At 42.8% G+C, this 25,522-nt stretch overlaps 1 protein-coding gene across 3 annotated transcripts in view; it reads left to right on the top strand.

The window, feature by feature from the left end:
• SEC8 (subunit of exocyst complex 8) overlaps window positions 1-25,522 on the top strand; it is a 177,119-nt gene that overhangs the window by 107,379 nt on the left and 44,218 nt on the right. For 2 of the 3 annotated variants that reach the window (XM_087666017.1, XM_087666020.1), the window contains exons 12-16: window positions 3,107-3,222; window positions 18,003-18,073; window positions 18,318-18,448; window positions 18,621-18,670; window positions 18,758-18,858. In XM_087666017.1, coding sequence (XP_087522143.1) covers window positions 3,107-3,222; window positions 18,003-18,073; window positions 18,318-18,448; window positions 18,621-18,670; window positions 18,758-18,858 — 469 coding nt within the window. The remainder of the gene's footprint in view (window positions 1-3,106; window positions 3,223-18,002; window positions 18,074-18,317; window positions 18,449-18,620; window positions 18,671-18,757; window positions 18,859-25,522) is intronic. The other variant, XM_087666018.1, reaches the window with a different exon arrangement.

Raw genomic sequence — 25,522 nt, 5'->3', positions numbered from 1 at the left:
TCAGCCATTTTTTTGGACAGCAGGAGTGTTTATTGCTATAAACCCTAATTCACAGTATTAATTAGGGTTTAGGAGCCACCTCGGGTCCCGCGCTCAAAGATTGAAGACCTAGTGCTTGGAATAGTGTTTGGACATTGTGCAATTGCAGCGTTTCCTAGAGGTCAGCTCATCCCAATCAGATTTGGGCTTAGATTTGTCCAGCCCATGGTCAATTGAAGGTCAATCATTGGGTGAATCAAGGGGCAAACCGATAAGAAGGCTTCTGGTCATTGACAGCAAGAGGCATTGGATAGTGAAGGAGATTGTGGCAATCATAGTGTACCTCTTTCCATTGCAATATAATATAAAGAAATGCCACAAAGTACACCAATTTGGGGGTTAACCGGGTGTCTAGTGTCCAAGATTAAGTGGTAACATTTGCATTTCAGGTTATGTGAATTTTATACTTGTTGTAATTAGTTTTAACTCAGGTCATTAGCACCCTTCTGAAGATGGATGGCTCGTTTCAAGAGACTGGAGACTGCTAAAACAGTAAAACACTGGCTTGGAGATGATGTAGACAACAAACACAACGCTGATGATGGTCGCCAATGATGGAAAACAATACATGATATTGTGGCAGTTACTGCAGGGCTGTGAGACCTTCGGACTGTAGCAGATGATTTTGTGGATCCTGACATCTGAAAACACAGCTTGAGGAGTGCCACATGGCAGCTGGTGACAGGAAAGAGGAGTCCACGAACAGGTTGTGACAGCACTTCAGTGCTGACACAGATGGCTGGCATCATCCCTGGATGGTGTAAATGATGATGGTGAGGGTAGATGATGATGGTGACTATTGTGGATGCAGTAGTGGAAAGGGATAAATATGGATGAAGAGTGGTATGCACATCAAGTCGCTTTTATAGAACCAGTTGGGAAGTGCCTTTTTGGGCTGTTTTAATGAGCTGAAAATTTCCTGAAAAAACAGGATAAATTAGATGCGAGTCTTGGTAAACAGCCCCTTTGAGGCACAAAGGGGAGATTGAGTGAGTGAAGAGACAACTGAGCCTTGATCCAAAGGTTCCACACAAAAGAGTCCAATGCATTGGGCCAAGGGTGTTACTCTAGACTGCCCAAGCACCTACCATGGAGAGGTGGTGGGTATATGCTTTTGAGTTGCCCAATTGAATAAGACTTAGTTTAGTTTTTTGTTTTTGTTATTATTTTTTGGTTCTGTTGTTTTGTTTTTTTTTTCTCTGCTTTGGTGTGTGGGTGGGACACTGATTCCCTTGTTCATACAAAAGTAGTAATACACAATCAGAAGCAAGGGTGTTGGTATAGAGGTATAGAAGATGTAAATAGTAGTAGATGTAGCATGGTAGATGCTTAGGATCTTGAATGAGTGTTGGAGTGCTCATGTATGCTCCATTGGACAAGGGAAAAGGAAATCATTCTACACAATGCATGGCTTTTCACCTTGGAAGGATGCTTGCTTAAGGGTTGATTTCAATGAAAGGGCCCAATGTATACCACAATGTGATTGCAAAGGAGTAATGCATAAAGAGACCTGTTCATGCAACAAAGTGCCAATTGGGATAGTGTCATCGGGGGAAATTGTTCACTTGCCCAAGTACCCTTTTACAAGTTTGAATAAATCTAATGAAATGCAATGATGTTTTCACATGGAGATACAAATAGGAAAGGGACACCAGTGTTGAGGACCTCAAGACAATGCCGAAACTTGTATGTATGATGTTGGGAAAGCAACCCCCTGTTGGACCATACATTCCACCTGCCTGACAAAGATGTGGCTGCTCTGCATCGCGGACCCATATGGGCTACAATCAAGACTTTATTTCAGCCTGTCCCTCAATTCACAGAAATGGATAGACTTGAGGATTGGGGAATCTAAAGAACTTTTAATAAAGCTACAATGAAGGAGCACAAACAGTTCAAATGATAATCTAAGTTAAAGGAGCTTAGGCAATTAGATAGGATGGAAATTAATCAAAGCTATAGTGATAGGATGGAAATTAGATAGGTTTGAGCCCTCCAAAAGAATTGGATAGCAGGAATGTCTAAACAGGTTTGTCCCTCTGCGGATCATAAAGACCAATCTCCTGAATGGCTTTACCCTCTTGTTGGGACTGAGAATCAATTGCGACTATTCGATAAACAGTGTATCAGGATAGTCAGTTGGAAACTTTCCCTTTCCTCCTAGGGAACCACACATGAAGCTTTTACATCATACAGCTCTAGACAGTAAGTAAAACTCAGCTACAAACAGTTCAATGATAGCTAAGTTAGAAGCAGCATAGGCAATCAGATAGGATGGAAATAGAACTTGCTTGACTCCTCTAAAGGATCAAGAATGGCTCTTTATTGCATATACAGAAGTATAAAATCAAGCCACATTGTCATTTGATCACTAAAGAGAAGCATCAACTGTAGTTGTGCAGTTTCTTTTGCATGGCATAGCTTCCATTAAATTTGTAGGCATATTTACTAGTCCATTAGTCCATAAGCTTGCTAATGATCTTTGATATTTTAACAAACAATAAAAATAAATCTCAACAAAATATGTAAAAACACTTTCCTCTGAAATGAATGCTAGTTCTTTGGAGGTGTCTCATGGACTGGTTCCAGTAGTGGACAACAGTTGGCTAAATGCTGAATTTCCTCACCTTATTTACGAAGATGCTAACAGCCTACAGTGATGATACCACATATAATTTCACATTGCCCTGCTAGTAGAGTGTTTTCCTGTAGACTTCCTAGTCAGTGACATCCTAGAGTTTTTTCTCAAAATATCTGGAACAAGTTTTATCAGTTTGGCAGATTTTTATTCGATTACTGCAAGTTCTTTTCTTGGATTAGATATCGGGTGATTTGCAACATGTGAAAAGAAACATATTATGCATTCCTTGGAGCTGAGTTTTTGATATCTACAGTTTCTCTTAATACCTCTATGAGAATTAATCTGTTGCTAATGTGCATATCATATAATTGTGAGAATATAGCCAAAAAGAGTTGTTTGTATTGGATGGTTGTGCTCACTGCCTGTTTTGTGTAAAACATTTGTTTTCTTGGCTAGATAAGTTTGAGCTTATTGTTTTCTTTGCAGAGTGAATGCCAACAACTTATTTGTGACATTCTTCGGGCAACTCCAGATGCTGCTACAGCGGATGCAGCAGTGCAAACCGCAAGGCTTGCAACCAAATTACCCGCGAAGGATTCAAGGTATTTCTTGAAGTGTATTGCAAAAGTGAACAGGATCTCGACTTTGATAATCTTTGTATCCAGGAATGATCAGCCTTAATATGCGGAAGAAATGGCAAGGAGAGGCAGTCTGATTAACCAGATTCTTCATAACTTCTTGCAACTTTCTTTTCTCTGTGTGGGTCTTGACGTGAAGAGCAGTGGTTTTACAAATAAAAAAGTGCACATGTGTTTCTCCAGGTTTCATGAAACCAAAGTTCTATTCTGCATCAGCCACATACAACCACAAGGGAAAAGAGGATACGTCATGCTCTGCTGATTTTGCAGTACTGATTTGTTGTTATCAGAAGGGAAACGAAGCTTATTGCCTGCTGGTTTTAACAATGCTTAGCAGAGGATTTAGCAAGTACGTGTTGATTATGACATCTCACAAGCGTAGCATACATTAAACCTGACCTTTGTGCAAGCACATCCACACACAGATTTATATACTTCTAAACCACAAATTTCAGCTATAGTCGTGGAAATGTGCAAGGTACCACCCCCCTTGGCCAGACCAAGAGAGCCATCTTTAATAGATGTTTGAGCATCTCCCCATGAGCAACATTGTCTAGATCCAAAACGATGCACGGACTTGGTCGCAAACGTAGCCGGTCAAGTGGTCTTCAAGTCTACCTTGCAATGAAAATGTCAAGGCCTCAACCCTTAGATCAAGCCTGATGGTTCCCAAACTTCTCAAGGCCAATCTTCGACTGTCACGATTGACCAATCCACTAAATCTGATGTTACTACTTTCAATTCTCATGTGGAATGCTTACAGTCACAACCTTCGACTACAACACCAACTGTTACTTCAGTTGCGAAACAAGCCTCTAGTGCTTTAGCCTCACAACAAAATACGAACTCTAGCCCAAAGTGCACAATGAATCCAATGATTCAGAAGTCTTGTTCTTCTCGGTCAGAAGCTCCAACGCATTTAAAGCCAATTAAGAGATCTCTCATGGAGGCTTCAGAAAATATGAGGCAATAAAAAAGGATCAAGCCAAGGTTATGAGTTCCAAGGGACTAGATGAAATGCTATTTACTTTGCTCACTCAAGGACATGTTCGTGCCGAAATTGGAATTCAAATTGTTGAGGATGAGAAGCTTTGATATGGTCAAATTTGTTGGTGTTATCGAGCAATTGTTGAAGAAGTCATGAAAAAAATGACCAAGACAAAGCAAGAGAAGCATCGGTTGATTTCTATGTTCCCCTTGGGCAATGCCAAGCAAGCAAGGAGGAAGTTGCGGCATTGGTCCAAAAAGCAGAGCTGCAAGGTATGGTAGCCATCTAGTGACCATTGTAAAGCAAAGAGAGACACTTTGAACCTCCAAGCATGAAATTGAAACTAATGAGATGTGGATTTGTTCCGAGACCAACAATGTTTATTGATGAGAAGAGGCAAAGCCCACTAGTAAGTGTGGATAAGCTACTTGGTTTCTCAAGCAAAGAGTTTAGTGGTGAAAGTACAACTAAATATTAATGATGCTCAATTCAGAGGCGTTGTGAGGAGCTTAGAGGGGCCCTAAGCTAGTAAATGTCTCATACGGCTAAAGAAGCAATGCAATCACATGTATCCAATACGATCAAGGGATAGTCTAGATACATTGGTAAACTTCTTGAGAGGTTTGGCTTACAAGATTGGAAGCCTGTCTGTACACCAATGGAACCTGGACTCAAGCTATCCTTGCATGATGACAGTGACTTGTTTGATATCCATACATATGCTCCAGTAGTTGGATGTCTCATTTACTTATGCAACACAAGGCCAGACATTTAGTTTGTAGTTTCAACCCTTAGCGGATGTATGCACCAACCACACATGTCACATTGGCAAGCTCTCAAGCGTGTTTTTCGTTAGTTGCAGGGTACTAGGACTCTTGGATTGCTTTATGCCAAGGGGAGATCAATGTACTTACATGCTTACAAAGATTGTGATTGGATTGGTGATTATGATTCTTATCACTCCACTAGTGGTAATTGTTTGTTTGTTGGCTCATCCTGTCAGAAGTGGTGCAACAATGGAAGCATAAACATGTGCTGAAATAAACTGCTGAACACAAGACAAAAGAAAAGAGAGATAACTCAATACAGATGAGAACTCAGATGTATGCTTGGGAAATGGAATCCATATACCAAGACATGAGGCAGTACAGATACAAAGTGAGTCACCGGCTGTGGAGGCACTGGCACCTACTCCCTCTCTCCAAGGACTGTCCAGTGATGAATGAATATATGAATAAGTGGAGGAGGGAGCCAGACAATATATAGGCCAAAATAAATGCCTAAAATATGACAAGTCGGCCAACATTAAATGTTGGCCGACTGGCTGCAAATAATGCCAAATCCCCATAAATAGTGACAAATAAAATGCCTAAATAATCTCTGTGCCCAGCCTGCTGAACCACAAATCGAGACTCAACCATGAGCTGACTAATCTGCTAACACCCTCTCTCAGATCATGGGTGATCTGATACAATACAATATACAATGATAAGGTCACATCATAGTACATACAACAATGTCCACCAGAGTAGAACCATGGATACCCAAGTAGTGGGTGCACAAGCCACCACCAAGGTGCCTCAGAGAGAACTTGATATCGATGTCGATCGTACCAGCTCTTGAAGATAGAGAAGATCATAGCAACTCTCAATGTCTGTCAACAATGCCTCTGATGTAGCATACGTGACTATCCTGTCACCAATGCCGCATCACATAAATGACCATGGATGCCCTTGCTTTGGCCAGACCGCCAAAGTGTCCCCTCATGTGAGCTCCAGACGAAAGCCACCCGCTCTCTGTCAAGTAACCATCATGAACCTGGATGTAAATCCTAGCTCCAGGATTTTTGTATCTGCCAGACTTCAATCGATGCGTCAGGGATGTCTCTCTCTGGATCTTGTGCATCTGTATAGCAATATAGATGAGGCATGGCTGCCCCATCTCACCACCCTCTCACACTCTCTCTCTGGCAGTGGAGAGTCATGAAGGATGACCGCATCACCACTACTAGAAAGCAGCTGAGGAAGGGGCCATTAGGCACCTTCCCATGATCTGAAGAAGAGGATCCCTTCCGTGCCTTGGACTTTGCCTTGGCCGGAGGATCGGAATCGGAATCTGAGGCAGATGATGACTTGTCGGAGGAGTCCGCATCCCACTTCGTCTTCTGCTCCTTTTTCTTCCTGGAAGCCGCTAACTCCGTCCTTGAATGAAATATAAAGCCAGTCTTGTGTCCAAGGGCTATGCACACAAAAAAGGCATTGAGTATGAGGAGACATTTGCTCCTATCTCCCATATGAATAGCATCAGGTCTATGGTTGCTTTGGCTACCCATTATGGATGGACTGTGCATCGGCTAGATATAAAGACTGCATTTTTACATGGGGAACTTCATCAAGAAGTATATGTACAGCAGGCCATTGGTTTTGTAGTAAAGGGATCCGAACACTTCGTTTATAAGCTCAAAAAGGCTTTATATAGCTTGAAACAAGGTCCTCGAGCTTGGTATGCAAAGATTGATGTCATTTTACTCAGCCAAGGGTTGATAGACGGCTCATCAGAGTATACTCTTTAGGTATGTAACGAGGGGGGATCCATATTGATCATTTGTCTATATGTTGATGACCTTTTTGCTTACAGAGACACATGCTGATCAGATTTCAGCATTCAAACAAAATTTGCAGTAAACTTTTGAGATGTTTAGATTTGGGGCCTTTGCACTATTACTTGGGCATTCAGTTCATTCATGATGCTAGAGGCATTGGATTGTAACATTTGAGATACATTGGTAAACTTCTTAAGAGTTTTGGCTTACAGGATTGCAAGCCAGTCTGTACACCAGTGGAACTTGGACTGAAGCTGTCATTGCATGATGAAAGTGACTTGTTTGATATACACACATATGCTCTAGCAGTTGGATGCCTTATCTACCTATGTAATACTAGGCCGCACATACAATTTGCAGTTTCAGCCCCCTAAGCACATATATGTATTAGCCACACATGTCACATTGGTAACCTGTCAAGCGTGTTTTCCGTTACTTGCAGGGTACTAGGACTCTTGGATTGCTTTATGCCAAGGGGGGACCATTGCACTTACATGCTTACAATGATTTCGATTGGGTTGCTGATTATGATTCTCGTCACTCTACTAGTGGCAATTGTTTCTTTCTTGGCTCATCTTGCATTTATTGGCTTAGCAAGAAATTGTAGGGACCGATTCAACACGATGATCGAGACAGACTGTCCTACGCGTAGTGAGAGACACAGTGTGTGAGAGCGAGCAGAGTAGAGAGTGAGTACGTTTTTAGGTACAATAACAAGTGTCTACTTTTAGGTTTTAAGATAGATATATATGTTTAAGCACAAGTGCTAAGGGTGCGTTCACATCCGAGCACATTTAAAGGCAAGACGCTTTTATTCCCAACTTGCTCCCACCTAAAGGCAATGTGCCTTAAGAAGAGAGAAAAAAAATCAGCTAAGTCTAGGTATGTACAAAGCTGAAATACATATATCTATCCAACTCCCATCATCTGTTGGCAATGAGCAAACCGCTCTGCTGAAAGACCCTTCGTGAGAAGGTCTGCAGGGTTATCATCTATATACACTTTGACAAGCTCAAGGCTTTTGCTATCAAGTACATCTCTAATGAAGTGGTACTTCACCTGTATGTGCTTTGTCTTTGCATGAAAGACAGGATTCCGTGCTAGCATGATAGCACTCTGACTATCATAATGGAGAACATGTAACTTTGTGATGTCAAGCTCTTCCAAGAGACGTGAAAGCCATAAAGCCTCCTTGCATGCCTTAGTGGCAGCCACATACTCCGCCTCTATAGTAGACAAGGAAACACACTTCTGTAGCCTGGAGATCCAAGAGACTGCTCCTCCTATGAAAGTAAACACATACCCAGAAGTGGACTTCTTGCAGTCCGCATGACCAGCATAGTCTGCATCCGTAAAGCCAACAACAGATACCTTCTGCTTTCCAAAGCAGATGCACAACTCCTTTGAGGTATCTCATAATACCTTTCATTGCATCCCAATGCTTCTTGCCAGGGGTTGTCATGTATCTGCTAACCACTCCCACTGCAAAGGCAATGTCAGGACGTGTAGTAACCATAGCATACATCAAACTGCCAACAGCTGAACATATGGTATCTTGGCCATTTAAGCCTTCTCATCATCAGATGTAGGGCTGTCCTCTGCACTAAGTTTCACATATGGAGGCAATGGGACCCCGATTGTTTTCCTCCCCTCCATATTCAAACCTTGCAAAACTTTGGAGATATACTCTTGCTGAGATAGATAGAGTAAGCCTTTGGATCTTTCTCTGAGTATTCGCATGCCAAGAATGTGATTTGCATCACTAAGATCCTTCATGTCAAAGCTGCCATGAAGACTTTGCTTCAGTGAGTCCAAGGCATGAGTATCCCTGTCAGCAATCAACATGTCATCAACATACCAAACCAAGATAATCACGCTGCCATCTGCTGCCTTCTTGGTGTACAAGGAGTGATCCACTTGACTTCTATGAAATCCTTGGGACTGCATGAATTTATCAAACTTATGATACCATTCTCTTGGTGCTTGTTTCAGCCCACACAAACTCCTTTTGAGTTTACATACCATCTTTTCTCTCCCTTGTTCAACAAACCCTTCAGGCTACTGCATATATATGTCCTCATGCAGATCACCATGTAAAAATGCAGTCTTTACATCCACTCAATTCCATGCTCTTGCTTGTACCCCTTTGCAACCAATCTTGCTTTGTACTTTGGTGAGGAACCAGAAGTAACCTTCATCTTGTAAACCCATTTGTATGGAAGGGTTTTTTGTCCTTTAGGCAATTGCACCAAGTCCCAAGTGCCATTTTTTTCAAGAGATTCCATCTCTGACAGCATGGCTTTATACCATTTCTTGCTATCCTGTCTGTCCATTGCTTCCTTGAAGCAAGACGGTTCACCACAGTCTGTCAACATGACATAATCAGCCACATTAATTATACCAGGGACAAATCTGTTAGGTTGTCGAGTAGCCCTAGATGATCTCCTAACCCAATGGTCATTGTTTGCTGGATGTTCGTGCAAATTTCCATTTTCAGCATGCTGTCCTGGCATTTCAGCTTGCAAATTAGCATGAACAGCTTGCTGTCCTGGCTGTTCTTGCACATGTAATGACTCATTTTCATGGGCAATAGCTGGCTTATCATTTCCAGCATCATTTTGTGCATTTGCAAATTCATTTACAGCAGGTATTCGTTGTTGTACAGCGGGCACATTTTGCTTTCCAAAAGGTATTTTTTCCCGGAATACAATCTTACGGACCTCCTCAGTCTTTTCGGGTTGTTTGTGTATGCGATCTTCTCGGAAGATAACGTCATTGCTGCGTATTACTTTTCTTTTCTCGGGATCCCACAATTTATATCCCATTTCACCCTCGTCACCATATCCTAGGAAAAACCTCGCAGCCAAACACTTTTAGATGAGCATATAAAGGTGGCTTGCCCGACCACGCTTCTTGGGGAACTCCCCCCCCCCCCCCCCCCCCCCAAAAGATCTATTTGGTGACTGATTATTCAAGTGAACGGCTGTCATAACAGGCTCTGCCCAAAAACCATGGGGTAATGCAGCATGAGTCAGTATCGTACGGACCTTATCTTGTATGGTCCGATTCATACGCTCTGCAACTCCATTTTGGGGCGGATTATGAGGAGCAGTGAGCTCCCTCTTTATCCCTTTGCTGTCACAAAATGGCTAAAAGGCCTTGGACACATATTCCCTACCATTGTTAGAGCGAAGACACTTAAGTGTCTTATCTGTCTAATTTTCAGCCAATGCCAAGAATTTTTTAAACTTATCAAGCACTTCATCCTTGCTACGAATAGGGTAAACCCATACTTTCCGTATAGCATCATCCACAAAAGTGACAAAATATTTCTTTCCCCCTAATGATAATCCTGGCATTTGACATACATCGGAATGTACTAACTCTAGATGAAAAGATTTCAAAGAAAGAGCCTTTGTATGTGACGTTTGTGCATGTTTGCAATATATGCAATGATCACAATGCTCAAAATCAGCATAGCGAAGACAAGGCAAGTAACCCAAATGAGAAAACACTTTCATTCATGTTTGACTCATGTGTCCCAACCGGCCTTGCACAATAGATACAACTTGGTCGACTTGGCCATACTCGGTTACGGCAACAACTTGGTCATGCACAGTAGATACATGAAGTGGATACAAAGTATCACTCTTGTAACCTCTAGCAATAACCCTAGATCCCTTGCAGGTCTTCCATTTTCGATCACCGAAGGTGGTATGAAAACCTTTATCATCTAGCTACCCTGTGCTAATCAAGGTCTTCTTGAGCTGAGGTACATGCCGTACATGCTGAAGTGTAAAGACAGAGCCATGTTGAAACTGTAACTCCACAGTGCTAATACTTGCAATCTCACATGTAGAGTTTTCCCCAAGATGAACAACACCATGTCGACCCCCTGTATAGGCAGAAAACCATTCATGATGAGGGGTGACATGAAAGGAAGTACCTGAATCAAGAATCCAGGTATGCATGTCATCATCTGTATCTGTAAGTAAAACATGTGTACGAAAGTGTGAAGAGACATAGAGTACGTCACTCCCACTGCCACTGTCATGAGTGACTACATTCACCTCTTCAATTTTGACACTACTCTTCTTAGGCTGACTGTCTTTCTTCTCTTTCTTGCTATCATCTGTCTTCTTGCCTTTTCCTTTCTCTTTCTTACATTTGTAGCAGTCACGTTTAAAGTGACCCTTCTTGCCACAATGATGGCATTTAACATGTTTGCCACGTGATTTACTGCGTCCCTTGCCATCATATTTGCCCTTTTGCTATGATCTGCCCCTAGTATGCAAAGCACTGGAAGACTTGCTGGATGCATTGTTCTGCTGATTCATGTCTTCCATAAGTAGAGTACTCTCTACATTAGCATATAGAAGGATCGCATTAGAATTGCTCATAGCAGTACTGAATGTATCCTGACTCTTTGATAGAGTGCAAAGCAAGAAAGTAGCGTTAAATTCTTTATCAATGATGAACTTCAAGGCAACCAGCTATCTGAAAATGGAGTTAAACTCACTCAAGTGAGTAGTCATTGCTGTACCTTTTGTCATATGCAAATCCATAAGCTTTTTCAACCAATACACTTTGCTTGCAACACTCTTCTGTGCATACAGTTCTTCCAGTCTAGTCCATATAGCATCTGCAGAATCCAAACCTTCAATGTTGAAGAGCAAGGCGTCATAAATCGATAGCTCTATGGTTGAGCGTGCAAGCTCATTCAACTCATCCCAATCGTCCTGATCCATGTCCGCAAGCTTTGCCCTTTTGGTTTTGATTGGCTTTGCCTGCTTCTTTTGTAACAGGATATTGTAGCACTGTTTTTGCCACATTGGAAAATTATGTGCGCCTTCAAGCTTGTTTATGTGCATCAGATTACTGCTGTCATTACTGCCAGCCATGATTTTCAGCCCAAATGTGACAAAAAAACCAGCAAATGCAGGCTCAAACTGTCACCCGAGTGACCAGGTACAAACAAGTACCAATCAGCAATAAATGACCACACAGAAGTACAGATTTCAGATCTGTAATTAAATTTTCAGAAGCACCAAACCATGTGCTACAGCATTATCCAACTGATTACAGCTGTTCCAAGGCATGTGCATCACATTATATGAGAAATCCCAAAATTTGAGTTGCAATTTCTGTTGTATATGTACCCACGAGTATAAAATTTGACACGAACGGTCAAAAGCCCCAAAATTTTGTGCTCAAAGTGTCAAACACACATCTGCATTTCCTCTGTCATGCATAGGACAGTCCAATTTTGCCAAAATAAAGCAATTAAAGCAAAACCCCCAAATTTTACCAAGTGTTGATGTCCAAATTGCGTGGAATTCAACCTGCATGTACAATAATGACCAAATGCGGCACAAATTTTGCCGAAATTGCAAAAGCCCCAAATTGCACAGGGTCCAATGTGCCTCAATGTCGAGAAATTGGGTTAATTTCAGCCCAATTTGTGCATGTGCATTCAAAGCGCCAAATGTCGGGGACAAAATGTCATACATTTCTGCAATTTTTGAGACATATATCACTGTTGCATCTGGCTCACACCAAATTCGAACAAATCCCCAAATTTTCCAAGTCCTGCGTGCATTAATTTCAATGAAATTGAAAGGATTTTACTAAAATGTGAAAAGCCCCAAAATTCCTGGCCAAATGTGCACCGACTTTGCAATTTTTGAGTCAGATTGTCCAATTTTGTTTTGAGATCCCCAAATTTGGGAAAGGCCCCAAATTTCTGGGCCAATTTTGCACAGATCTGAGACTTTGTGGTTGCACACGTGAAATCGTCAAGAAAGGGGTAGAATCTGAATTTTTCTTTGAAAAAAAAGAGAAAAATATTGGAACATGACGGGGTCTGTTGACCCACGTCGACGTCAGGCGTCACGTCGCCTACCCAAGCGCCGTCTCGTTGGTCACGCAAAATCCAAACGACTGCTGCTTCCGATGTCGCCTGGTCTCTAACCTGTCGCCTGTTGACTATGCCTGCAGCCCTTCATGCCTGCTACTGCCCATTCGCCTGCTCCTCAACTGTCCACAAGACTGTTACACGAGACTCTGCGTGTCGCCTGTACCTCTCAATAGCTTGAGTGAGCCATTGGCTTTGATACTAGTTTGTAGGGACCGATTCAACATGACAATCGAGACAGACTGTCCTGCGCGCAGTGAGAGACATAGAGAGTGCGAGAGCGAGCAGAGTAGAGAGTGAGCACGTTTTTAGGTACAATAATGAGTGTGTATCTTTAAGTTTTTAGATATATATATATATATGTGCAAGTACAAGTGCTAAGGGTGCGTTCACACCCGAGCACATTTAAAGGCACAAGGCTTTTATTCCCAATAGAAACAATCCACTGTTGCCACATCATCGTTTGAAGCTGAATACAAGGCAGTTTTCATTACCACAGTTGAATGTGTATAGCTTAGACACTTGCTAGCTGATTTGGATGTATCTGTCTCACAGAGCCTACTCTCATTGATAGTTAGAGTGCCATTGCAGTGGCACGGAACCCCGTGTTTCATGCACGCACGAAATACATTGAGATCCATTATCACTTTGTTAGAGAGAGGCTACATGCAAGAGATATCAGCCTTGTCTATTCTCCTACCACCAGTAAAGTGGTAAACATCTTTAGCAAAGCTCTCCCTCGTGACAAATTTGGAGCATTTCATAATGCTTTAAATTTGATCTTCTTTGGTGGCGGATGACCCTTGTATTTTGATCACTCTTCACTCTAGGGAGGTTTGTTGGGTTTTACTCACGCCTGCGCTCACAGAGGAGTGTCTGTGATCTTTAGTAGGATAGTGCGGCACTTTTTACTTTCCGTACGAGAGGTTTTTTCCCCGAGATTTATTCCCTTTATTTTATGTGCCTATGTTACACAATTTCGGGCACTTATTGCGTTTCACACACTTCGGGTGTGAACACCCTCTTATAACCCTAATGTTTAATGGTTGTACTTTGTATTTGCACCTCAAACTTCAGTCTATTGCATTACTCCAGTCTCAGCTGAGCTTCGATGGACTCCCGTTCTCACACCAAGAGCCCTTTGTTGTATCAATATTTTGCAAACAAAGTAGGCCAATTCCTTCTTGAATTTCACCCAAGACATGCTCTAATAGAACCCCAACTAGCCTAATTTTGGCCCAAATTCACAACGGATGGGCTGGCATTTGAAATCCCTTTCAATTCCATGACTCTCATGTGCTCACTTCAGTGTACCTTGCCTTTGACTAATAGCACGGGTGTTTAGGTGGTTGCTTAACCCTAATTCTAGCAGAAATTAGGGGTTTACAACAGAAGTCTCCCTGCTGTCCAACAACTTAGGCTAAGGTATGCTGTGAATGGCTGGGAAATGCTGAAATCTTTTGAGAGAAGGTGAGGAAAAATGATGAGAGAGAATTCACTCATTTTCCACACGAGAAAGAGCTCAGATTTGATTGCTGCCTATGCCAAACTGCATTTAATGCAGTTGCTTGGTGCCGGGAGGGCAATAAATGCTATCGCTAGCTGAAGGCTGTTGTCCCTGCACTTGGGAAGGCTCAAACTATTGTCGCGTGCTCTTGAATGGTCTTCTCTTACTTCTGGCTGGCCTAAAAGGTTCTCCAATGGCTGCAAATCAGATCACTAATAGTATCTCTTTCCTCTCTTTTGCAAGCTGAATGCAGTAAATAGCTCAAACCAGCCTGAGAAACGTTTTTCTCAATTGCATGGGTATTTATGCCAAGTGATAGCTTTCTAAACCCATTTTTCAGCATTATTCTGCCATTAAATTAATTTTCAGAATTAGTTAATTTTGAAAATTAGATTCAGCCCTTCTGACCATGCCAAGAATTAAATGTGCCCATCCGTAAATAAATTAGCTACGCCATTTGCAGCCCGAAGTGTCCCCAGCCTTTGTTGAGCCTTAGACTAGCGTTAATTAATTATTTAATGGCTAGTCCCTAGGGTCACCGTTGACACTTAATGAACAAACAACCGCCGTTCTGGGTCAAAACTAACACCAACTAATAACCAAAACCTCGTTAGCATAACTTGTTACAACTTTTGCCTTTCACACCCTCTGCAACCTTAGGGTTCTTGGCCTGTTACCATGAAATAACTGCCATGTGCAACACATGCTTAATGACCTTGCAAGAGTAAAGCATCTCAAAATTTTCATGTCCCTGTGACAGTTGTCCCTCAGATGGCCAGGGCACCATAGGACTAACAGCCCCCCGGTTTTATTTATCACCCCATCCACACATGAAGATAGCAGCCAAACCAAGCTTCTTCAAGGTATTTGTTATATTTATAAGGTAAATTACGGGAAACAGGCATGAGGGATGGCCGTCCGGGGCCTTGGGCGCCCGAACAATGTTTAGGGGAGCCTAGAATTAAAGAGAGTCCAGGAATAGTAGGACTCACCAACAAATGACGGCTGGCAATCGGATTATGATGCGAGTGGCTAGCAATAACTAGGCAAGGCTGGGAGGCAAAAAAGGATCTCGTGCCCTTTGAGTGTCGGACTGTATTCTTCTAGGATTTTTTCTTCATCTTTCAGTCGCCTAGCAGTATTGGACTCCACCCCATCAAAGCGAGCCACATTAGGCTTTCTCTACGGGAGTGATACCTTTTGGATATGGTTCACTAGCTACAATAAGAAAACAAAATGCTAAAGGAGGAGCTTACAAAGATAAAGAGGAAAGTTCAATCATTGGAGGAACACATTAGATAGCAAAAGAAAAATGAAGATGAGACCATCCATCCATTAAACTAAAAAATTCCATTTGTACTGATTAGCTCTTTAAAACAGCCCCAAAACAGTAAATTTCCAAAAGTTTCATTGAATGCAGTGGTTCTAGAGAGTTTCTATGTCCCTCATGCAAAACCCTAATGTGGGAGGGTCCTTCTATATCTACAAATAGATAGGCTGCCTACCATTTTTCCTAATCCTTGTCTTGCAAGTTTCAGGCATCACTTCCTCTTCCCCTAGTTGTCTAGCCCCTAGTGACTCTTGCTACATGGTCTAGAGTTGTAGCCCAGACTTCCACTGCTGCCGATGCTCAACTTCCATAATCTACATTAGGTCATTTTTTGTTTTCAACATTTTTCTTCATCAACCTCTGCTCCGAATGGTGGCTATTGTATTTGGGATCCATCTTCAGTGGATGATACACATTGAGGCCTCCCTCAGCCTATCCCACGATAGCCACCGATTGTTGGACTGATATGCCTTTGAGCATGTTGTACATTCTTTCCTTCATTTACAACATCCATTTATTTACTTCAAAGTTTCCTCTCTTCTCTATTTGTGTTTGTGTGTTTTGTATTTTCAGTTTTGGATTTGAGTTTTGCACATCACTATCCAAGTCTCAAAGTTCCCTCTCTTCCCTATTTGTGTTTGTGTGTTTTATGTTTTCAGTTTTGAGTCTTGTGTTTCAATCATGGTCATACTTTCTGTATTTCCTCAATGCAAACCCTAGCATATCTTCACACCATCGAGTACAACTATCTGAGCCATAGAAAGATATTCTAGTAAAAGAAGTCATAACATTAATTGAAGAAAAACAACCAAGGAAATTGGAGTAGGGGGCTTGGATGAAGAATGGGATAAGGTTGAGGTCTTGGAAGATAAAGAGATAGAGAAAGACATGTTTGTTCTCGAACATGAAATAATACAAAAAAAGGTTTTTAGGGCCATTCCCTTCATCAATATTGAAGATTCCTCAATTAGAGTCAAAAGGAAAGCATTTAGTATTATGATACACAACAATGCAAGATAAGATAAGGTAATATGCAACCCGATCCTTGGAAGGAACCAAGTGCACATCCACCCAACTAAAAAATATGAATCAAGAATTGGCGAATTTACAATAAGCTTGAAGACAAGGAAATTTGGCAGACTATTGACAAGGTAGAGCCATCATTGCGGAGTTCCATACATCCAAAGGAGAAAGGAAGCGACTATCTAAAATGCCTCGATGGATCATTTGATATACTGTACTCCTGTACTATAAGGATAGGTTGATTTTAGATTTTAATATTACTTTTTCTTCTTTAGTTTTCCAACTGACTACGCCTTTTGGCACTTGAAGTGGAATGTATAAATGATGATTGATGTACTTGATTTATCCGTTAGATTAGATTTGGTATCTACAAGACGTTAAATAACTCTCTCTCTCTCTCCTTCTCTCTCTCTCTCTCTCTCTCTCCAATTAGAGCCAGAGACAGAGGAGCATTGTATTTGCCGCTGCCCAGTGTATTATGAGGTCCATGGCCATTTCCACTGTCTCTTTAGAGACAGATTTGGACCACTATCCAGAGTCATGGATTTTACCGATCAGCAATGCCTTGGCCTCTATCTTCTTGAGATACGACGGCTTCGTGACATGCACCTCAGGAGTACAGCTGCCCTAAGACATCGAGGCCCTTCACAGAGGCCACATAGGTAGCTCACAAACGTCTTTTCAAAGGAGACTCAGAAGACTTCAATACAGTTACAGCCACAGTCCACACAAGAGCCTCTCTCACCACCACAATCCACACACAGACAAGGAGTACTAATTAATTGAGCTGCTTAGCTTAGCCAATCTAGACGTCCTAGGCCTCGGCATAGACACCGACGACACCTTCATAGGTGGATACAGGGGATTATTGCTCGGGCTAGAGCTAGGTCCTCCATACCCACATGAGACTGCACCATTTGGAGCTCATTGTTACTAGATAGAGCTTTGTGTTTTACACACAGCTATAGTCAGTTTCCTTTCTTATTTTGCTTTGTGCTACATACATATTTTGCCTAGAGAGTTGTACCATCATACACATGATTGTAACTCATGGTCTCATAGGTCATTTTGGCCTTTTGTGGACGTTAATACATCATTTCATTTCATTTCTCTAGCGCTGGACCTCCTCATTTTCTGAGTCCTCTCTTTTGGCTCTATCTCTTATATTGAGATTGTTTTCACATCAAAGGATTGTCTCTCAAGCAATAAGGACATTAATTTTACTCAAAAAGCCTTTTTGATGCAAATTACAAGAAGAATTCTTTGTACAAAGTCAAATACATGTGTGAGCGGAGCATTCTTCTTCTTGTGAATTATGAAAATATTTAAATATGATCTATGGGATGTGGCTTGCTGTCTTATTCTTTATTCTAAATGCAGCAGCAATGGGGCTTTGGAAGAAGGATTATCTTTTGCTTTTAGGTTCACTGACACTGTCTTCTCAACAACAGGTATGTGTTTGCCTAGTTTTTTGCTAATTGCAATAGGATTAAGGTATGTTGCAAGTGAAGCAAAAGTTATATAAGCTCTTCATTTGGAAATGTATGCAATGAATTTTTTATTAAATTTTGACTATCTTTCACATATTAGCTTTTTTTCAAAAAGATAAAATGTCTTGTGGTAGTAACTATTAGTTTCTCTTTTTCTATCTCAAATCAATTTCTATCATGGGTTGCGTTTGTTGTGCAACTGTAGGTGGAGATAGTATTCGCCAATTTCACAGTAGGAGAAATGCAGCTGGTGCCCAAGAGGGCTATGGAACTGGTGCAGTACTTCCCGAAAGGGGAATTTACCTAATTGCAGCAGCCTACAAGCCAATTCTTCAGGTATATTCATTTTTGTAATGCCAATTTATTGATTTCAAGGATCAAAGAAGGTATTTGATCCAACTGACTTATTGTATCTGTATGTAGGGCTCACATGGTGACATAAGTTTATCTGGATTTACATATATAATTTTGCAATAGAGCTTTTCTTTAATTTCTTTTGCTTGCATAGTTTACAGATAACGTGATGCAGCTTCTTCCTCCAAAGTATGCACAACTGGGGTATGTTCATATCTGATTGGTTTCCAGTATTGATCTGGTACTTTTGTTGTCAACAAACATCATGGCAACCTGTAACTGTGCTTACAGGAATGACGGGCTTCAAAGTTTTGTTGAGAATTTTGTGAAAGACCAGTTTTTACCTCCAATTCGTGTGGACTATCGAAATCGTGTGCAGGATGCTCTTGCAAGTGAGCGATCCCTCATTAAACTTCTAAATCCTGTTTATAGAAATTATTGAGGGGTATTGTATTATCTGACATATGTCAATAATCAATCACTTGGGGGATTGGCATCCATTACATGTAGCAAGGGATCCTGATTATCTTGAACATGCTTAATGTGGTAAAGAAACAACTAAATAGTGGTTGTTGTGCAACCTGCTTTTTGATTCACCATGCACCAGGCAGATTTCTGAATTGAATTCTGGTATTGTTTGTTTTACAATCACGATTCCAGTTTAGTATGATGCATTAGTATACAGATATTTGAACAAGGACATGTCTCAACATGACATAACATGGCTGGCTAGTCATCAAAGGCAGGCCTGATCCAAGGCAGAAACAGCCGCAGGGATCATAGCTTGAGGTCAAGGTAGTAGCAGCAATATTGTAATATCAGCTAATAGATTCTAGATAATTGAGGTTCCTCCCAATCCCAAATCCGGGGGGTGTGGGGACACAAGCTACTTTGGAAAAATGCATCAGAAAACAGACTGGCTATATACCCAAGACAGGCTTGTGAATCATTCTTGGTGTCCATAGGAGATGCCTATGCTGTTTCATGGGTAATTCTTGGTGTCCATAGGAGATGCCTATGTCCATCATCATCCTCCACTCCTTTGCCCTTCTCTCATTGTTTTTTTATAGAACAACAGACCGATAAACACATTAGAGACACTTTTTTGAGTTGTTTTTCCATTTACAAGATTGAGAAGAAATCCATATCACTGTATCATCAATCTTGTAAAGAAATTAGTTTTTGTTATTACATGGTTAGTTTATGTGTGTGATGCATGTGTGCATGTTCGTCTTTTGCATGATCTTGTGAGTGTGAGAAATCCTCGTCCTCATTCTTAGATTGATTGTATTGAGCTCATTCTTGCTCATTTCCTAAGGAACTTGGGTTGAGCAAAAGTACATTTCTTCGGAGGCTACCCTAGGGTGAAGGGAGTAAAAGGGGCGTGGGATGTTTGTTGCCCATCTTCAACCCTCAGCTTGTCTCAAATTTTTAAATGTGTCCATGGCTACAATTTTCTAAGTAATTGTCATATTCAAGTATTCACTCATTCTATTTTCTTGAATGGTTAAGTTAAAAAATAAGCAAATATTATAATGGTGAGTTTACCATGTTTTTAAAAGTGGGCTTACAACTTAAAACATAGATCTGATGGTAGCATTGAACGCTACAAGGCACATCTTGTTGCCAAAAGGTATGCCCAACAACATTGGGTTGACTATGATCAGACAATTGTGCCCATTTCATGTATGACCACCATTCGCAGTGTCATTACTTTTGCTGCTTATTATGATTGGCATGTATGTTTGTTGGATGTGAAGACTACTTTTTTGAATGGTGATCTTCGTGAGGATGTGCATGTCACTCAATCTCCTAGCTTTCTTGAGAAAGGGTGAGAAAGCAAAGTGTGCCATTTGCATAAGGCCCTCTATGATTTAAAGTAGGCACCTAGGGCATGGTATAAGAAGATACATGCATACTCAATTGCTCTTGGCTTCAGTAATTTCACACATTGAAAGCACACTTTATGTTTGCAAAGATGGGAATAGCCTCTTGATTCTTATTCTTTATGTGGATGACATGTTATTGAGTGGACCTCATAAGAGACATATTTCAGCCTTAGAAGCTGAATTGTAGCATGCTTTTGATGTGATAGATCTTGGCCACTTGCACTACTATTTTGGCATGCAGTTTACCACACTTGAGGGGGCACTATTTTGCATTACTCTTAAGTACATTGGGCAACTTGAGCATTTTCGAATGCAAGACTGCAAGCCTATCTCTACTCCGTTGAGACAAGCGATAAGTTTGCACTTGAGGATGGAGGTGAATCCTTTTAATGCTTCTCTTTATCAACAAGCTATTGGTTGTTGATTGTATTTGTGTTATACACGGCGAGATATTTAGTTTGGGGTCTCTTAGTTGCCACGCTTTATGCACAGCCCTAGTACTACACATTGGCAAACAGTTAAATGTGTCTTTTATTGTCTCAAAGTCACTCAAACATTGGGCCCTTTTTATCCTAAAGGCACTACTCTTTGATGTGTGCATTCACAGACAATTATGAGGTTGGTTGTTTTGACATAAGGATGTCCACTAGTGGCAATTGTTTCATGCTTGGTGATTCATGCATTTCTTGGCTAAGCAAGAAGCAGTCTACAATGGCCACATCTAGCTGTGAAGCTAAATACAGGGTAGCTTTTACAGCTGCATGGGAATGTATATAGCTCAGAATCTCAAATGCCTTTGGTTGATCTTAGTGTGGGACAATAGTCACCCACTTCTAAATATACTGACAGTCAAAGGGCCATGTCAATTTCGAACATTTTGCTGTGAACACTCCCTTATACATGGGCACTTTTTACCTTCTAGCTAAAGAAGGGTTTGTCTTCCATATCAACACCCCTCAATGGGTGTGGTACTTAGTATCTCAAGGATTGTACTTTAATATTCAATCTCACAACGTGGATGTGACCTTCCAACACTCTCTCCTCTGGCTGTTCACTATTTATTGTGAGTGCGTGAGTGTACCCTAACCTAATAGTGTTGTGAGAAGCCATGGTGGTAAGAAAGAGTAGTGACCTTCTAGAATAAGAGAGAGAATGGGCGAGATAGTCAGCACGAGGTCGAAATCGAAGAGAATATAGATGAGAGCTTAAAAATAAATAAATTTCTAATATGGTAGATTGTGGCTGAATAGGGCTGCATTAAATGCAAATTTGATCAGTCTATTTTTAAAAACTTTATAAAAATATAAAGGTTCAGATCAGTTCTAGATGTCTTGATTTTTCCAGGGTTAATCACTTTAACTAGAGGAAAATCAGGCATGTCACATCCATGTGTCTTCACCACCACAAATGAGACATATCGCTATTTTGGATGCCCAATTAGACATGTCACATCGACATGGTTTCAGTATCACAAATTAAGACATGTGCAGTCATTTGAGATTTGGGTATGCAGCCCAAAGACCTAGGTAGATCTCACTAGGTCTCCATGCTACATGCACCAATGAGGCCCCCGCCTTGCCACCACCCCCCCTCCCCTTGCAACAACTCCCCCCTCCGGTAGCATAGTAGGGTGATAGGTAAGTTCTCAACAGGGATGTGCAATGGAAACCTCTGGTCAGACGTGGGCGCATTCTACGAGTGCCCCCCAGTCAAACACCTTGCGCATCATCCTCTCTGAGGAACAACTCTTAGCCGTCCGTTCCACAGAGCTGGAGTAAAGGAAACAACGATCTTTGGTTAGGTCGTTGGACAGTCCCCATCGAGGGTCTAGCTGCAGGATTGGCTCCACTTCATGCTACGCATTGGCATAGCATAAATCGTGGAGGCAGTCCTCATGGGCCAAGGGATCTTCATGGTTTGACTCACCTTTGCGGATGCAGCTCCTGAGTTGGTGGAGAGCTCGCCCTATGCCTCCGCAAAGGGGGTCATTTACATGGTTTCTTGGTATAGTGGCTTCACAATGGAGACATTTGCGCTCCATAACAGATTTCTCAGACATCTAGCCACCTTACTTTTCCCCAGACCGGTGGTAGAGTACCGCCAGTTAGTGGAGGACTTTGGACGGCTCTTTGGCACAGTTTTTCATGCCTCCTTCGCGGGTGTAGTGACAACTACAGGAGTCCCAAAGGTACAACTGGCTATGAAAGACACAAAGAGTATACCCAAGTTCCTAGAGATTGAGCCAGGAGGTCACTTCTTTAGGCAGCAGGTCATTGTGACTGGGCAACTAGGGCAGTGCTTGCATTGCCACAACTAGCAAGAGAGCAAGCGACGCCCCCTCGACAGAGCACTCCACAGCCCGCTCCACCCTGCAGGATCACAGTCCCTATATCCACCACCCATTCCACAGACTACCTCACCTGAGATCCCATAGCCCCCTCACCGACAAACCCCCCCCCTTTTCCCACCTTCTATGGACCCCCCACTAACCCTGGCGGCCCGCAACCCCCCCCTCCCAGGGCCACTAGCCCTCGCCCACACTCGCCACGCGCCTCCCACCATCCCTCAATCCTCTGTCCTTCCACCACCTCCCCTGTCGAGCACCCCCCCTGATCCGCACCCGATACAGGTGATCCCCCCTAGACCCACCCACACACCTCCCCTCCCCCAGCAGATGAGCCACACACGCCTACATCCTCCTCGCACCAATAGCCTTGTCTTTTCCCCGGACCGGTGGTAGAGTACCGCCAGTTAGTGGAGGACTTTGGACGGCTCTTTGGCACAGTTTTTCATGCCTCCTTCGCGGATGCAGTGACAACTACAGGAGTCCCAAAGGTACGACTGGCTATGAAAGACACAAAGAGTATACCCAAGTTCCTAGAGATTGAGGCAGGAGGTCACTCCTTTAGGCAGCAGGTCATTGTGAGTAGGCAACCAGGGCAGTGCTTGCATTGCCACAACTTTGGGCATCGAGCAACAAATTGCATACGTTTCGGAGCCAAGGTAACTCTGCCCACACGCCCGCAGGTGGACAGTGACGGCTTCACACAGGTCCAAAGACGACAAAGGGGGAGGCGGCAAGGGGGGCTGCGAGCTCCTTAGACATAACCTTGTCAGCAGGGAGCAAGAGAGCGAGCGACGCCCCCCCGACAGAGCACTCCACAGCCCGCCCCACCCCGTAGGATCATAGTCCCCATATCCACCACCCATTCCACAGACTACCTCACCTGAGATCCCATAGCCCCCTCAACGACCCCCCATCCCCATCCCCATTCCCCCACCCACACCCGCCCCCCCCCCCCCCCCCCTTTCTTTTCCCACCTCCTACAGACCCCCCACTAACCCTGGCGGCCCACAGCCCCCCCTCCCAGGGCCACTAGCCCTCGCCCATACTCGCCACGCGCCTCCCACCATCCCTTAATCCTCTGTCCTTTCACCACCTCCCCTGTCGAGCACCCCCCCTGATCCGCACCCGATACAGGTGATCCCCCCTAGACCCACCCACACACCTCTCCTCCCCCAACAGGTGATGAGCCACACACGCCTACATCCTCCTCGCACCAATAGCTTTGTCCCCTCCCCCCCCCCCCCCCCCCCCCCAACACACACACATAGCCACCAGCTCATTTGCCCCTGCTACCCGTCACACCTTTTCGAGACAAGCGTAGCTATTACCACAGGAGTTCCTCCGCAGTGGCCCGTGGTCTTACCTGAGAGTTCGCACTACCTCTATAGTGTGAGATGGAAGGATCGAGGTGCAGCTGGGATTCAGTAGACAGTGTGAGAGTGAGAGACAGAGTTGAAGCACGACACCCAAGAGAATAGACTGAATGAGTGTAACCAGAAAGTACAAAGTACAAACCTTAAATCTTAGGGTTGTAGGGGGTGTTCACACCCGACACATACTAAGTGCCCAAATGTGTGTAACATAAGCACATAAGTACATACGACAATAAGACCATAAGTTTGGGGGAAACAACCTCTCCTAACGAGAGTGAAAAGTGCCCCAGTGTCCTACTGATCACGGACACTCCCATATGAGCGTAGGCGTAAGTGAGGTGTGAGTCAAATACCCAACAAACCCCCCCCCTGGAGTGAAGAGTGATCAAGAGTACAAGGATCATCCACCACCAAAGGATATCAAATTTAAAGCATTGCGAAATGCTTCAAATTTGTCACGAGGAAGAGCTTTGGTGAAGATGTCTGCCACATTACTGGTGGTAGGACAATAGACAAGGCTGATATCACCTGCATGTAGCCTCTCTCTGACAAAGTGATAATGGATCTCAATGTGTTTCGTGCGAGCATGAAACACTGGGTTCCATGCCACTGCAATGGCACTCTGAGTGTCAGTGAACAAAGGAGTAGGCTCCGTAACAGATACATCCAAATCAGCTAGCAAGCGTCTAAGCCATACGCATTCAACTGTGGTAGTGAAAGCTACCTTGTATTCAGCTTCACATGACGATGTGGCAACAGTGGATTGTTTCTTGCTAAGCCAAGAAATGCAAGAAGAGCCAAGAAAGAAACAATTGCCACTAGTGGAGTGACGTGTATCATAATCACCAGCCCAATCAGAATCACTGTAAGCATGTAACTGCAGTGGTCCCCCCTTGGCATAAAGCAACCCAAGAGAACGAGTACCCTGCAAGTAGCGAAAAACACGCTTGACAGCTTGCCAATGTGACATACGTGGCTGATGCATATACCTGCTCAAAGCTGAAACTGCAAACTGTATGTCCGGCCTAGTGTTGCATAGATAGATAAGACATCCAACTGCAGGAGCATATGTATGTATATCAAATAAATCACTGTCATCATGTAATGACAGTTTTAGTCCAGATTCCATGGGAGTACAAACTGGCTTGCAATCCTGTAGGCCAAACTTCTCAAGAAGCTGCCCAATATACCTTGACTGTGATAGCCCAATACCTCGAGCATTATGTATAAACTGGATGCTCAAGTAGTAATGCAAAACTCCCAAGTCAAACATGTCAAAAGTTTGCTGCAAATTTTGTTTGAATGCTGAAATCTGATCAGCATGTGTTCCAGTGAGCAAAAGGTCATCAACATAAAGACATATAATCAGCATAGATCCCCCTTCTTTACATACGTAAAGGGTAGACTCAGATGAGCTGTTTAGAAACCCCTAACCAAGCAAGAAAGC

The sequence above is a fragment of the Lygodium microphyllum genome, chromosome 24 (genome assembly GCF_053477565.2).
Source record: "Lygodium microphyllum isolate KBCC chromosome 24, Lygodium_microphyllum_v1.1.10, whole genome shotgun sequence".
NCBI classification, from domain to species: Eukaryota; Viridiplantae; Streptophyta; class Polypodiopsida; order Schizaeales; family Lygodiaceae; genus Lygodium; species Lygodium microphyllum.
Note: the sequence above shows the minus strand (reverse complement) of the source record. Positions and strands in the feature narration are given on the sequence as shown.